The sequence below is a fragment of the Rhineura floridana genome, chromosome 7 (assembly GCF_030035675.1).
Source record: "Rhineura floridana isolate rRhiFlo1 chromosome 7, rRhiFlo1.hap2, whole genome shotgun sequence".
Lineage (NCBI taxonomy): Eukaryota > Metazoa > Chordata > Lepidosauria > Squamata > Rhineuridae > Rhineura > Rhineura floridana.
The window spans coordinates 142,951,137-142,967,523 of NC_084486.1; the positions used below are offsets into that span (position 1 = coordinate 142,951,137).

General features: G+C 44.5%; 1 protein-coding gene and 1 long non-coding RNA gene across 5 annotated transcripts in view; one reads left to right on the forward strand and one right to left on the reverse strand.

Moving 5' to 3' along the window:
- LOC133389538 (uncharacterized) lies at positions 1-3,977 on the reverse strand. The gene is made up of 2 exons (XR_009764124.1): positions 3,471-3,977; positions 1-485 (listed from the first exon to the last, which is right to left on the reverse strand). It is a non-coding gene; the product is annotated as an uncharacterized LOC133389538 (long non-coding RNA).
- Positions 3,956-16,387, forward strand: part of RFC4 (replication factor C subunit 4) — a 27,939-nt gene continuing 15,507 nt past the window's right edge. For 2 of the 4 annotated variants that reach the window (XM_061637411.1, XM_061637414.1), the window contains exons 1-3: positions 4,133-4,458; positions 7,149-7,302; positions 11,849-11,927. In XM_061637411.1, coding sequence (XP_061493395.1) covers positions 7,169-7,302; positions 11,849-11,927 — 213 coding nt within the window. In that variant the 5' untranslated portion in view covers positions 4,133-4,458; positions 7,149-7,168. The other 2 variants (XM_061637412.1, XM_061637413.1) reach the window with 2 other exon arrangements.

A 16,387-nucleotide genomic window follows, 5' to 3' on the forward strand; every position in this document is an offset into this window, starting at 1 on the left:
TAAAATCAGTATGAATATTTAATGTGGACATGTTGCACCTGAATAAAGTTCATGGACCACAAGTTTGGGAACCCTGGGGCAGCTAAAAATCTGTTGGCTGTGATGTTAATTGTTTTTTTAAAATTACTTTTAATTAATTTTCATTTTACAAGCAACAATAAAACAGCAATATATACCAAAAACTGAGAAAAGAGAGGTCAGGAATGTTCCAGTAATGCATCCCAAATTGTAGGCTATCAGTCAAAGGAGTCTTTCCAGAGATGATTGTGAGTCAAAGGAAGGCAAAATCCATGTTTAAGAGTAGCTGCATATCGTATGAAAATAAACCTTCATAAAAATTTACAGACGTGTTGAGTCCTTCTGTCTCTTAATTGCCATGCCATTTTTTTCCATGAAGCTGCCACACATGTTCATGCTGATCCTTCATCAAGTCCGCATCCAGGGATCTCCAACATATATAGTAATAGTCAATTCTGCATCTGCTTCTAAAAATGAAATTAAATCCTTGTACATTAGTGTCCAAGTTCAATTATCATAAACTGATAGCAGAGCTAATTTAGGATTAGGGGTAATTTCTTGCTATGTAATTTATCCAATTTCCACATAACCACCATAGATGCAAATAGGTTTCCTCTGAGCCTCAGTTTCACCAACATCTGTTGTCAACAGTTTTAGTGATTTTACCCAACAGTGGTTATTTACCAACAGTGGAAAAAATTTCAGAGTTTTCTTTAGTCTGGTGGAAATACTTTTAAATGATTCAGAATTCCAGATTCCCCCTCCCCCCATTTATCAGCAGGGATCTCATCTCCTGAATAAGGTTCGCTTAAATTCTTAGGTTTTGAAATGTACACGGATCCTTTTCCCCTAGAGCCTTTTTGTACATAGCACTTTGCAATCATACACACCTCCCTGCCATAATGTTCTGACCGCTGCTATCTGTGCCATCTGTACACACCGGTGGGCCAGTTCACCAACCAGAGCACATTGGTCTTCTCTACTCCCTTCCTGCCAGTTAGTATTTCCACTTCCCCCGAGTGCTGCCAGAAACGACATAAGGACCCTGCTGCAGCATGTGAAGTTCCACCAACTACTGCTGCTACTAGTTGTTGTGGTTGTGGTGGTTGTACAGATCTTTTGAAAGACAGCATATCCAGAAAGAGAGGGGCTGATATATTGGTATAGTTTGTTCCCTACTTTTCCATCTCTCAAACGATATGCACCAACATACCATAATTGTGGTGGCTACTTCTAAGCTGTTCTTGAATCATTTCCTCCCTCCCCCCCATATCAAGAAGATAAAAGATTTCTGGTGTTGTCCATGAAATGCCTCCTCCCTTCCCATTGACAAATGTACCAATGTCCTCCATTGCAAAAGAAGCAACCCTCAGCTTTACTTGAAAAGGAATGGAAAAGATAACCCACAGGTTAATGGACAGAGAAATGCACAGCCCTGTGATGTCAGAAGGGCCTGCCCAATAGGAGGTCACCTGAGGAACTGCTTTCTCTTGTACGTAGTCAGGAAGCAAGCACTTGAGAAGTGCATTCTCGGCACAAAACTAATGATAGCCATTCCATCAAAAAGTGCTTTAGATCAATGAATATGCTGGGACAGGGCTGACATGGGGATGAAATTGTGGGTACAGTACCCCAAAAATGTGCCAGCATTCACTGTTTTCTGTTCTTCTAGAGGGGAGGCCAGTTAGGCCTCATCCTTGAGCACTATGTCTCCCCCAGGGAGGGGCTGTTATCTTTGGTATATCTTTTTGTTTTCTAAAGGGTAAACAAGGGTTGCCACCCATCAGGTTCCTGATGCACTCTCGGCAGCCTGAGGGAACATTAACAGGCCTGGGAGCAGGCCGAAGAGGGGTCAAACGGATTCTGGAATACCATGTATCTGCAGCTCTGCAAATAGTCGACTGAGGATCTGGTGGAGGGGAGGCCCTGCCTCCCTCCGGAAGAATCAATCAGTCCTGCCTACAAACCCTGGAGGCCGGGTCCTTGTAGGAGGCAGTAGCAGGGGCCCCAACATCACACCTGCACCAGGCCCCATAAACCTTCTGGGTAGCCCTGCAAGGCTGACCATGGGGAAGGCACTCCTCGCCCAGGACACTGTTTATCCTAGGGCTGGCCCTGCTCACTCAGAATAAACCCTATTGAATTCAAAACGACTTATTTCTGACAGTTTTGACCCAAACAGGTTCCAGTTTGACCTGCGATGCCATTTTCCCCAAGCCACGGCCACCTGCCTCACATCTGACATTATATGTGCGACATCAAAGGCGGGGCAGGTAAGAGATGCAGCTGGATCAGCTGCACAGCTGAGTTCCTGTCCCACATATGGTGGTTTTCAACTAGAAGCCTGAAGTGGGGAATATTTTGCCAGTGTGGTGTAGTGGTTAAGGTCTTAGACTACGACCTGGGTTCAAATCCCCACACAGCCATGAAGCTCACTGGGTGACCTTGGGCCAGTCACTGCCTCTCAGCCTCAGGAAGGCAATGGTAAACCACCTTTGAATACCACTTACCATGAAAACCCTATTCATAGGGTCGCCATAAGTCGGGATCGACTTGAAGGCAGTCCATTTTCCTATAAACACAATGCTTAGCTTCTGTTGCCGAACGGATGGTCTGGGCAAGGGTTCTGTTCCCCTAGAAGGCTCAACCAAAAACTGGAAATGGACTGCCTTCAAGTTGATCCTGACTTATGGCTACCCTGTGAATAGGGTTTTCATGGTCAGCAGTATTCAGAGGTGGCTTACCATTGCCTTCCTCTGAGGATGAGAGGCAGTGACTGGCCCAAGGTCACCAAGTGCGCTTCATGGTTGTGTGGGGATTCAAACCCTGGTCTCCCAGGTCATAGTCCAACACTCTAAAAAAAGGTTAGAACTCTGAAAGAAGGTTTCTTGGTGCAGAAAACAACATACTGTGCCTGCTAGCCTGTAAGTTCGAGGTCTCCACAGTCAGAGAACAATGTGTCTCTGCCTGCGAGAGGATGAACCACCGTTGCACTATGACACCCTCTCTTGGTTTCAGCCCCCTCCTCCACATGCAATGTAGTGATTTATGTAGGGTTCAATATCCCTTTCTTCAATAAAATAAAGTAAAATCCCAAACCAGGTCACAAACTATGAAAATAATTCTGAAGTAAAGTGCAGGACAGTTATTACAAGTGTGGTGCAGTGGCTAGAGTCACTATCCCACAGAGGTTGTTGTGAGGGCAAATAGAGAAGAGAGAAACCATGTATGCCACCTTCAGCTCCTAGCTGCTGCTTTCAGGGCGTCCAACGTGGAAAGCGGAGAACCCTGGACCCTCTGCCTGCAGAGGGATCCCTGGCCACTGGCCATGCTTGCTGGGGCTGATGGGAGTTGTGGTTCAGCAACATCTGGAGGGCCAAAGGTTCCCCCATCTGTTTTAGCTAGCGCCAGAAGCATTTTGCAGGGCAATGGGGAAACTGTCTGGAACTCACCACCACCACCACATTTCCCCATTCGCAAGTTTGGAAAAGGTTTCCTCCTGCTTCAGAGACTGTCGAGACTACAACAACAAACTCCTGGATCTCAACACTGCTCCCTGTAAGCAGACCCCGCTGTTGCAGTTCCCGCGCGCGAACGAGAGAAGCGCAGAGTAAAACGGCGATCAAAAAGGCTGTCTATTCAGAATTTTAGGTCTGGACACTCCTGTACTCATGCGCACTCTCGTCCTCCTTGGGTCGCGGTCGTTCCACTCCGAAACAGGAACGGTCGGCGGGGCGTGCGCTCTCTCTCAAAACTCTCCCACAATACTGTACAATCTTCACCACCCCCTCCGCTCAGAAGGACGGAGCCGTAGTTCAGCGCATGCACGTCACTTTCTCTTCGAAAAACCGCTAGCCTGTCCCTCTCTTTAAAGGTGAGGGGATGCCACCGGCTGATACACATCTCCATATATGGCATGGCACGTGACACCCCTGTCCTCCTTCTCCTCCTTTCCCTCCCTCCCTCACTTCATACGGCTCCTCCTGTTTTCTTTCTACCTCCTTCGCTCAACGGATTGTCGCGAGCCCGCCGTCGAATCTCTATGGTCTCGTGAGTTTCTAGAGCGCCCCAATATATCCGGAAGTGGCCCCGCCCCTTGACAAAAGTGAGTGGTTTTTTTTTTGTTTTGGCGGGAGTTGGTGAGGAGAAGGAAAAGCTCGGCGGGAGCCGCCCCCTCGTGAGAACTGGGAAGAGCCGTGAGTGCGGCCGTTTCGCAGGTGCCTTTGTTGGGCGAGCGTGGTCAGTCGGTAGTGACCCCCTGAGGGAGCGACAGAAGGGGATCTTCATTCCCCCGCCGGCCTCTCCAGAGACCCTGGCCGTCGGTGTCTTGTGGGCCACGGAGGTTCCCTGGGTTTATATATCTCCTTATCTGGAGCATTGAGAGTTAGGCAAGAGGGGGTTGTTGACGTATCTCTCTCTCACACAGACACACACGAGAAGGTATGCATAGAACTTGCCTGTGTAGATTTGGAAATAATTGCTGTGAACTCAGATTGAAATGCGACATTAATTAATTATGAATTACGTTTATATCCCACCCTTCCTCCCACTAGGAGGCCAGGGCGGCAAGCAAAATCACTAAAAACGCTCTAAAGCATCTTAAAAAGAGACTTTGAAATATATTACAACTAAACATCCTTTCAAACAAGCTTTAGAAACATCTTGAAAAGCAATTCATCTCATCATAGCGGAGGAACGCTGCCCCTGCCCAGCTGCTAACTGTTGACAGGCAGCTTCAAGGCCCTATCCGCTTTTCTTTCATAGGGCTATTTGTGTATTTATTTATTTATAGGTATCCACACAATTAAACCGCTTACCACCTTCTGCCCCAAAAGGCTGTATAAAAAGGTTTGTCTTCATCTGGACTTGAAATGTATATAGCGATAAGAACAGATTGACCTCAGAAGGGAGGGCTTTCCGCAACCTGGGGACCAGCACAGAAAAGGCCCTCACATGCATGATGACCCTACAAAGGCAGTGGAACTACCAATAGGGCCTTCCTTGCAAGTCTATGTGGTCTGTTTATCTTTATATACCAGAGATGGACCCAAGGACTTGTTCAAATAGAAAACTGTCCTCAGACAGCCCTTCAAATAGAGGAGTGTTCTCTGTGAGGTAGGACACATGGGCACTAGAATTTTAATTTTTGTCAGAGTTTGATTGCTATCAGGGTTTCTGTGCAACATGCTTGTACATTGCCATGTATGTTTGTGTGTGTTGCATGCATATGTGTAGAGAAGCTGTGATTGGCTGCTGCTTATCTGCGCATGTACCCATGTGGAATAAGTGTGTTTATATATGTGGATTGCATGTTGTTTCCTTCACAGATGAGTATTTTGTATGGGAAATTTATGACATTTAACTATCGTTTAGATGATCAGAACACATTGTATGCAGCTTTCCTTTAAAAAAAAATGGAATGAGGAATCCTGCCTCATCCCTTAAGGAGTGGCAGAGTTGGTATTCCCTGTAATGTCTATTTTTGTGCATTTAGTACAATGACATCCAAAAGTATTTATTTAATTTATATTTTGCTTGTCTTCCATCATGGACACAAGTTAGCATTATAGGGTTCCCTGGTGATCCGTCATCAGGCACTAATTACACCTGCGTAGCTTCAGCAAGATTGCCATTTTGTGCTTCTTGGATCCTATGTGACCTGATATGCAACAGATAATGAAGACACAATGCTCAGCAGAGGATTGGGTCATTTCTTAACTGGGGTGGGGTGTGTGATGTGCTGTCACAATACCTGTATCTATTATGATGCCCAATATCAGACATCGAATTGGGATGAAAAAAAGCTTCTGGAGTTGGTATCATGTATAGTATCTGAATAGTTTTTCTCACAGGGTTGTCAGACCCATTTGTTTATTGTTTGTAGATGCCTTGAATGGATATCCCAGAGGTAGGGAATATGATGTCCCCCAGATGTGGGCTGCAAACTCCCTTAATCCCTGATCATTGTCCATACTGGCTGCAGATGAAGGGAATTATAGTCCTCAACAGCCAGAGGGCGCCATGTTGGGATACATACTTTATAAAAAAACTGGATCTGATACTTTCCCTCTGTTGCAGTGAAAGCCATCCAGTTTGTGGAACAACCAAAACCACCTGTTGCTGTTACATAGCAGGGCTTGTACTGTATATGATTATAAAGTGTGAAAATAACATTTCTGAGTAAAAAGGCTGTGTTGGTTCTTGATAGTGACACAGCAGATCCTTGCAGATTTTACCTTTTGCATTCTTATACCAGGGAAAAAAAGTGGAAGGTCTGATAGCTTTCCTACATATAAATGAAGTGGTCCAAGACAAATAATTACTTCACCTTTTATTCTTGTCAGTTTCCACCTGGTGAAATAACATCTCTTCTGTGGAGCTGTCATGTTAGGAAACAAGATGATCCAGTTTGCTGGTTGTTTAAATTTTGCAGAAAGTAGCACAATCTAATATTCTTCCAAAATGGGATGACCTTTGGGCCTTTCCATTCTTTTGTGTAGTTGTGTGATTCACTGAGGAACTTGGTTTGGTTCTGTTTTTTTTCTTCTATATCCAGAGATGCTATGCAGATTGTGCTTAATACAATAACTTTTTTTTTAGTATGTGCTTCTGTTCCTTTGCCAGCAGTTGTTTTTTTTAAAATCAAGGTTAAAACAAATGGAAGTTAAGGTTTGGGTTCAGTGAGCCAAAATGTAATACATGTAATTAAATTGTCTGCATTACATAGAATAGTAGAATTGGAAGGGGCCTATAAGGCCTTCGAGTCCAACCCCCTGCTCAATGCAGGAATCCAACTTAAAGCATACCTGTCAGGTGGCTGTCCACCTGCCTCTTGAATGCCTTTAGTGTTGGAGAGCCCACCATCTCCCTAGGTAATTCGTTCCATTGTTGTACCGCTCTAACAGTTAGGATGTTTATCCTGATGTGCAGCGTAAATCTGGCTTCATGTTAAAAACATGAATGTGTAGCAGTCCTTCTAATAGTGAACTCAGATGGTGAATGGTGACAAGATTGTAGTCAAAATGAGGCCACTGAGAAACAAAAGTGGAGGTATCAAATTACAAATCAAATTATTCGAAGGTGAATGATGACATCACATGTTTAGTTCCCTTCGCATTCTTCCTTTGTAGGCTCGTGAGAACCAGCAGCAATGCAGGCATTTCTGAAAGGTCCATCTTCAATCAGCACTAAACCCCTGTCTACCAAGGAGCGGGGAACAACTGCCACTGCAGGAGGCAGTGGGGAGGGCAAGAGGGTCAGACCCATTCCTTGGGTGGAAAAATAGTAAGTATTGGGCTTTGGTTTGGGATCTGATTGATATAATTGCCTAGGATGAATGAAAGAGGAAAAAATGCTGGGGAGAGGGTGCTGAACCTCACACCTGAGGACTGGATGTCCTCCTAGATGAGATGTGAGGAAACCAGATGTTGCTGAACTACAACTCCCATCATTCTTGGTCATTGTCTGTGCTTGCTGGTCCTGATGGGAGTTATAGTTCAGCAACATCTGGAGGGCCAAAGGTTCCCCACACCTGTTCTAGACCTCTCTCCCCATTCCTCGATACTCTCCTCTGGCCATACCTCTCACCAGCCCTGCTCTCTGACTTTCTTGAATGATTTTGCCTGGCTGGAATATGTCCTTGAACTGTGATAATGCCTCTTGCATGCCTGAGTGGAGAATGTAGAGGTGTGCATGTGTAGAAACTGACTTTTGTGTGGCTGGGATATACAAAAGTAAAAATCACAGCTGTTGAGCTGCTCCCCTTTTCCTCTTGCCCCATTCCTGCAGCCTCTGGGAAGGTTGAAGGAGTGTGGCCCTCAGGGTGAAAAAAATTCCCAATTCCTGTTTTAAGAGAAGGGGATTGCCTGTATTGGAGGTGTTTTAAAAAACGACCATGGTTGTAACCACTAGATGTCTCCACTTATAAAATGCCTCTCTTTGTGTTGGTCTTCTGTTGTACTGAAGAGGACAGTGCACCAGTAAGTATCTTCATGTCAGTATGATCTTTTGATACATGCATAAACACTGTTGTGTCAGTGGAGCTGCTTGTGGAATATTGCAGATGTTCCTGTGGAAAAGCAGAAGCTGTTATCTTCTGTTTGCAGCTTTTCTGATGTTACCTGCCTGCACAAGTAATATTTGTGTCAGCAGTTAACTTGGGCAAGTAAGCCTTGAAACAGAGAGCTAGTACAGGTGTTTTGTTTCAGCTCACTGCCTTTGTTCATTCCATTTGGGAATGCTGCATTTTACCTGTATGCCTTGGTGCTTCTCCTCCTGAGCCTTTTTGTGCCGGTGCCCTCTGACCACCAGCATGTGTAATCGCATTATTTTCAGCCATTACCTGAAGTGACTTGTCCTACTCACATCACATGTGAGATAAACGCAGCCAACAAAAAGGTTGTGGTGGTGTTTACATGGCATCGAGAACAGTCCTATAATATGTATTGCTGCATTCATACTTATCTGCAGTAGTGGACAGCATGGTCGTGGTGGGTGCTTACCTGACCTTCCAGCAGCTGACCCACCGCTGCTTAAGGGGAGGGCCGAGGTGGCAGGGAGAGCGGCATGATGCAAACACACTGGCAGGAGCACTAGATTGGCTGCGCTGGTGTATTTGCACTGTGTTGACCTCATGACCACTTCTCTCTCCAGTAAGCAGCAGCTGGCAGGTCAGGTGAGCACTCCCAGCATGCTGCACGCTGCTGCTTATCTGAAGATATGGAGGCCAAAAGTGATACAGTGGTGGGTTACAGTTTGAAATCTTAAGTGTGTGAGAACCCCAATAATATAACACAATAAAGATTTATTTAACCTTTCCTATTTTGTATCACTCATCTGTGGATGCTGCATCATCAAATGTCTATATAGTAGGGCCCTGCTTTTTGGTAGCCCACTTTTTGGTGTTCTGCTAATATGACAGCTTTCAGTTAGAGTAAGGCCCCACTCTTATGGCATTTGTTCTGTTTTTACAGCGTTTTTCGGGCGTTGGTTGCCATTTTATTGACGGAGTTCCGTTTTTCGGCGGGTTTCGCTTTTCGGCGGGGGTCTGGAGCGTAACCCGCCGTATGAGTGGGGCCCTACTGTATAGTGAATCATAGCTTCAGAACTGTTACAGGACTTGTTGCTTTGATTGAAACATATGTTAGGCTCCAGATTTGATGGGTTAACTACCAGTTTGTTTCTGTTGAAAGAAAGAAAATAAGGGACATTTCTAGCACTGTTGATGATATCTCCTGTAGACAAGGCTTGTTATGGAGGAGGGCTTTTAATGTTTTAATGTTGTTGTCTATTGTTGTTTTTGGCTGTATTTAATTGTTGTTGTCTGTTTGTTGGTTGTTGTGTGAATGAGATTGAGTGGATGTGTGTGAGTAACTGTGTTGTTTTTAGAGTTTGTTGTATTAGATTTATTTTAAGATGTGCCTGGGAGAACATACTCCGGCCCTAGCAAGGGGATTTTCGGGGGCCCCAATTAACGTAGTGACGGGTAATGGGAGGTATGGTGTTGGGAGGAGAACGTGCCAGGTAAGGGGAACGCGTCCCAGACAAGTTGTGTCTGTGCCTTGTTCCGGTTCTCCTCATATCCACAGGATTGTTGGTTGTACTGTCAGCCAGCCCTCGGATCTCCAGGTGCTGCTTTTAAATGCTAGATCGGTTGCTAATAAAACCCCCCTTATCCACGATCTGATCGTGGAGAAAGGTACCGATCTTGCGTGTATTACCGAGACCTGGGTGGGAGAGCAGGGAGGAGTTGCTCTCTCCCAGCTCTGCCCACCTGGGTACTCGGTGCAGCACTGTGGTAGATCTGAGGGCCGGGGAGGTGGGGTTGCTGTGGTCTATAGGAGTTCTTTCTCTCTCACCAAGCACCCTGTCCAGACGGCGACTGGTTTGGAATGTCTTCATCTTGTGCTGGGCCAAGGAGACAGACTGGGAATACTGTTGGTGTACCGCCCACCTTGCTGCCCAACAGCTTCCCTAACTGAGCTGACAGAGATAGTCTCAGAGGTATTGTTGAGGTCCCCCAGACTCGTGGTACTGGGGGATTTCAACATCCATGCCGAGGCTGTCTTGCTTGGGGCGGCTCAGGACTTCATGGCCTCCATGACAACCATGGGGCTGTCTCAAATTGTTACTGGCACATGTATCGGGACATACTCTTGATCTGATCTTCGCCACTGGTCATGGAGATGGTGATCTGAGGGTGGGGTATTTTTCATCTACTCCATTGTCATGGACAGATCATCGCTTGCTGAGTTTTAGACTCGCGACAGCCCTTTCCCTCTGCAGAGGTGGGGGACCTATTAAGTTGGTCCGCTCCCGGAGGCTTATGGATCCTGTAGCTTTCCAGAGGGCTCTGGGAGTTTTTCCGGCTGATAGTACTGGTGCTCCTGTCGAGGCCATGGTTGACCTGTGGAATACGGAGATGACCCGGGCCATCGACATGATCGCTCCCGCGCGCCCCCTTCGCTGCCAAACTCATACAGCACCGTGGTATACCCCGGAGCTGAGAGTGATGAAGCAAGAGAGAAGGAGGCTAGAGTGCAGGTGGAGGCGAACTCCTGACGGATGTAATCATTCCCTGGTAAGTGCTTCCACTAAGTTGTACATAAAAGCAGTTAGGGCGGCGAAAAAGTCTTATTTTGCTACCACCATTAGATCATCCCTTTGCCGCCCAGCGGAGCTTTTTAGGGAGGTGCTCAGATGGTGGATGTTTATCCTGTTCTAGATGGGGTTACACTCCCCTTGAAGGAACAGGTTCGTAGTTTGGGGGTCCTTTTTGACCCTTCCTTTTCGCTCGAGGCTCAAGTGTCCTCGGTGGCACGGAATGCGTTTTACCACCTTCGCTTAGTCGCCCAACTACGCCCCTATCTGGACAGTGATGATCTCACCTCTGTTGTCCACGCTCTGGTAACTTCTAGATTGGATTACTGTAATGCGCTCTACGTAGGGCTGCCCTTGAAGACTGTTCGGAAACTTCAGCTAGTGCAAAATGCGGCAGCCAGGCTGTTGGCAAGGACCAATCGGTCTGCGCATATAACACCTGTCCTGGCTCGCTTGCACTGGCTACCCATTTGTTTCCGAGCTAGATTCAAGGTGCTGGTGTTGACCTATAAAGCCTTACACGGTGTGGGACTGCAATACCTTGTGGAACGCCTCTCCCGCTATGAATCTACCCGCTCACTTCGTTCAGTATCTAAGGCCCTCCTCCGGGTACCAACTCACCAGGATGCCCGGAGGACTGTTACTAGAACTAGGGCCTTTTCTGTGGTGGCCCCCGAATTATGGAACAGCTTACCGGAGGAAATACGCCTGGCGCCTACGGTTCTTTCTTTTAGGTGCCAGGTTAAGACCTGGCTGTACTCCCAGGCATTTTAATGTTCAATGTTTTATGTTTAATGTTTTAGTTTAATTTGTTCCTTTCTGTTACTGATTTTATTCTATATTGTATTTTAATCTCGTTTTGTACACCGCCCAGAGAGCTGTTAGCTATGGGCGGTCTAGAAATGAAAATAAATAAATAAATAAAATACAAAAAAATCTAGCAGCTGCAGAAAATCAATTTAACAATCAAATTAACGGATTCTGCAGTATATTCATTTAAAAGCCTTCCTAAAACATTTTCAGCTGGAAGTGAAAAGAATACAGCAAGGGAGCAAAATGTATGTTTTTGGAATGAATTCTGCAGGATTGGTGCCACAATATTAATTTCAGTAAAAGAGAGAGTAAAATTTTGCTCATTGATCTAATGGGATGGAGGAGGTACATATAACATTCGTTCTGCTGAGAAAATAGTATACGCTTAGTGTTTTGCTTTCTTTCTTTTCAAATCTAGTCGTCCAAAATGCATGGATGAAGTCGCATTTCAAGAGGAAGTTGTTGCAGTACTGAAGAAAACTTTACAAGGAGCTGATGTGAGTGTTGTAGTACTCTAATGCTTCATAGCATATGCAAATTAAACTAAAATTATTCTTCAGTAGAAGGTGATTACTATGCACTGTTGCCTTATAAATCATATTTATGTATTTGAAATAAGATTTATTGGCTTAACAATTGAATGATGCTTATAATGAAAACTAAGGAGGCCAATTTCCTGAGTGGGTCTCCAGCAGGATCATGTTCTTAGGATAGTTACAGTACTGTTCATTGTAAAGTGAGCAACTGCATGTGTAATTTAATACTGTTTCTTAAAAGTTAATTTGGCCCAGCATTGTCCATTGCAAGATGTTACAAGAGCTTTTTAAAAATGTATTTATAATCTGTTTCCTTACATCAACTATAATTTTTGCTGTGAAGGTAAAGATATCTTGTATTTATGTAGCTTTATATTTGACATATAAGTACTAAGATTCACAAAAAGCATAATAAAATGCATTTAAAATCATACCTTTTTGGGCCTGGGGTACATCTGGAAATCAATGAAACTGTTGTGAACACATCAAAATACCAACTTCATAGAAGAACAATTAGTAATGCTCAAACTCCCACCCTGCCATATAAACAAAACACCTATACATACCCTGAAACACATAAAACACAGACAGAAAAAGCAGACAATATCCCCCAAACCAGGCAGAACACCCTTTCAACAAACAAAATAAAAAAGGCAAGTTGCCCAAATAAAAAAAGCAGACAAAATGAACACCAGACACACACAAGTCCATGGGCATCACATTGGGGATTCCAGGATTAGAATATAAAAGAGAGTTTAAAGAGATAATCATTTTGCTGGGTTCTTGCCTTGAAAACAGAGAGGCTTATTACTTGCTCCTTATGTATTTATTTATTTATTTATTTAATTAAGCTTATATACCGCCCGACTAGCAACAGCTCTCTGGGCGGTGAACATTAAAAATACATTAAAAATGTAGTTAATTATAGCAACAGTCTAGCTCATCTCAAAAGAAATAATAATAATAATAGCCCGTTGCTTACCGGGCCCAATTCAAGGTGTTGGTTTTGACCTTTAAATCCCTATACGGTTTTGGCCCAGTCTATCTAAAGGAGCGCCTCCAGCATCATCAGCTATGCTGCCCAACAAGATCAGCCTCAAAAGACCTCTCCATCCCATCAGTCAAAACAGCCAAACTGGTGAGGACTAGAGAGAGGGCTTTTTCAGTTGTGGCCCCCACCCTGTGGAACTCCCTCCCAAATGATCTCCGCCATGCCCCTTCCATGATGAGTTTCCGCCGGGCCTTGAAGACCTGGCTCTTCAGGCAGGCTTTTGGGGTGGGCTTGATTTTATCTTCATTGTTTTTAGATTTTTAAGGTCTAGGTACTGTATGCTTTTTTGTACGTTGCCCAGAGTGGCTGGACAGCCAGCCAGATGGGCGACTAATAAATTCAATCAATAATAATAATAATAATAATAATTAGATTTATATCCCACCCTTCCTCCCAGCAGGAGCCCAGGGCGGCAAGCAGGAATCACTTAGAAAGGTTGCCTGCACATTTTGCTTCATAACTTGCCTTCCAGGAGGACTAGAAACTTGCCTTTTTAAGAGTTGGGGCCGCCATGCAGGCATGGGCCCTGGTGCAGTTGATTCAGTGACACCTTTATTATCCAGCCTTGTCTAGATGAAATCCAACATTGTACAAGAGGACTTTCACTCATGTAGTGAGCCTTCCCTCTTCCTCTCCTCCCCACAAATCTCCCTGCATGCTTTTCAAATTTATTTCAGAGGATATTGAGATCCTCTGGAACATATTTTTGGGTGCATGTGGGGGACTTCAGGGAGGAGGGAAAGTTGGGGAATACCTGTGGTATGAATGGAAATCTTTTTCTTGCATGCAGACACAACCTCTGTCTGTACCTGATCTTTGTTTCACACATACCCCCATCTTGCCTTTCTAGAGGCAGAAGGGCATCATCCTTGATAATGGTCTGCCTTTGTTTCACTCCTACCCAGTATCTTAAAGTAGCTCATGCCACTGCGTCCGTTTTGTAGGAAGAACCAGCAACTTTTGGCTGGTCATTACAAGAACTCTGTAACTAAAAAATAGTGTGTGAGTTTTCTTTTTTCCTCCTCCCTCCCAATCCCTATTCCTTTGGTGCTGTCTTATCATTGACAGTTGTAAGCTGCTATGGGAGCCTTTTTTGGCTGAAGAGTGGGATAAAAATGCTTCAAGTAAGAAAATAATTTTTTGAAAAATACTATGCAACCTAGTATTTTAGTAAGAATGTTCAGCTGGAGTTAGCAGAAGATATGTTTTCACTGGGTCTTCTTAAGACAGGCAGCTAGACATCCGGAAAATTGTTTTCCGAGCCCAATTCAAGGTGTTGGTATTGACCTTTAAATCCCTATACGGTTTCGGCCCAGTTTATCTCACGGAGCGCCTTCAACGCCACCAATTATGCCGCCCGACAAGATCGGCCACACAGGGCCTTCTCTCAATCCCGCCAACAAAAACAGCCAGATTGGCGGGTACAAGAGAGAGGGCATTCTCAGTGGCGGCCCCCACTCTTTGGAACTCCCTCCCACAAGATCTCCGGCATGCCTCTTCCCTAAATGTATTTCGGAAAGCCTTAAAGACCTGGCTTTTTCAGCAGGCCTTCGGGGTATCCGGGGAGGGTTAATCGATATAATTGTAATGCCTCCTACCCAGTTTTAATATTGTTGTTGCAGATCTATTGTTTTTATTGTATTACTGTATTTTATTAATTGTATTTTAATAATTTTGTAAGTTGCCTAGAGTGGCCATTGGCCAGATAGGCGACGAAGAAATTAAATTTATTATTATTATTATTATTATTATTATTATCCATTCCATCTCGCCCGGATGCCTGCCCATGGAGGGGATGCCAAGTGCTAAGGCTTGGAGCTGATTCTGTTGTGTGTGGGGCCACTAACTGTTTTGTATGTGGTTAATTTCAAAGAAGAGGAACTGTACAACAGCAAACATTTCACATGTTAAAAAACAGGGTGCCTTGTTGGAGCTGCAGGGTCTGCAGCTACTTTAATCTGGCCTTGAAAAATGCCATTGGCCATGTCAATCTCTTTGGTACCTAAAGTTTGTTGATTTTATTATGATTCTGCATATTACACAGGATATTTGATTGTCATTAAATAATAGGTAGTCAATTTACCAGTGTCTTGAAATTAGTCTGCATCTTGTTAGAATCTGCTTTTTGTATAGAAAAGTCTACACTGCACCATGGCCTGTAAATTTCCACGTAAATGTAATCTCAAAATCAGAATAGGCTGTCTACAGGTATCATAACTTCATCACTGGCAACGGTCAGAAATAGCATGGCTTGGTCATATTACAGCTTTGCTAAAAATACAACCATTAAGTTAGATAAAGGATTAGGACACACTTTGTCAGACATTAGTGTAGGTGCTGGTTAAATGTAACATCTATGCCTGTGGTATTAATATATTGATAGGTAAGTGTAGGTTTTCCATAAAAGCTCAGATGTTCAGGATAAGAACATAAGAACATAAGAAGAGCCTGCTGGATCAGGCCAGTGGCCCATCTAGTCCAGCATCCTGTTCTCACAGTGGCCAACCAGGTGCCTGGGGGAAGCCCGCAAGCAGGACCCCAGTGCAAGAACACTCTCCCCTCCTGAGGCTTCCGGCAACTGGTTTTCAGAAGCATGCTGCCTCTGACTAGGGTGGCAGAGCACAGCCATCATGGCTAGTAGCCATTGATAGCCCTGTACTCCATGAATTTGTCTAATCTTCTTTTAAAGCCGTCCAAGCTGGTGGCCATTACTGCATCTTGTGGGAGCAAATTCCACAGTTTAACTATGCGCTGAGTAAAGAAGTACTTCCTTTTGTCTGTCCTGAATCTTCCAACATTCAGCTTCTTTGAATGTCCACGAGTTCTAGTATTATGAGAGAGGGAGAAGAACTTTTCTCTATCCACTTTCTCAATGCCATGCATAATTTTATACACTTCTATCATGTCTCCTCTGACCCGCCTTTTCTCTAAACTAAAAAGCCCCAAATGCTGCAACCTTTCCTTGTAAGGGAGTCGCTCCATCCCCTTGATCATTCTGGTTGCCCTCTTCTGAACCTTTTCCAACTCTAGAATATCCTTTTTGAGATGAGGCGACCAGAACTGTACACAGTATTCCAAATGTGGCCGCACCATAGATTTATACAACGGCATTATGATATCGGCTGTTTTATTTTCAATACCTTTCCTAATTATTGCTAGCATGGAATTTGCCTTTTTCACAGCTGCCGCACACTGGGTCGACATTTTCATCGTGCTGACCACTACAACCCCGAGGTCTCTTTGCTGGTCGGTCACCGCCAGTTCAGACCCCATGAGCGTATATGTGAAATTCAGATTGTTTGCTCCAATATGCATAATTTTACACTTGTTTATATTGAATTGCATTTGCCATTTTTCCGCCCATTCACTC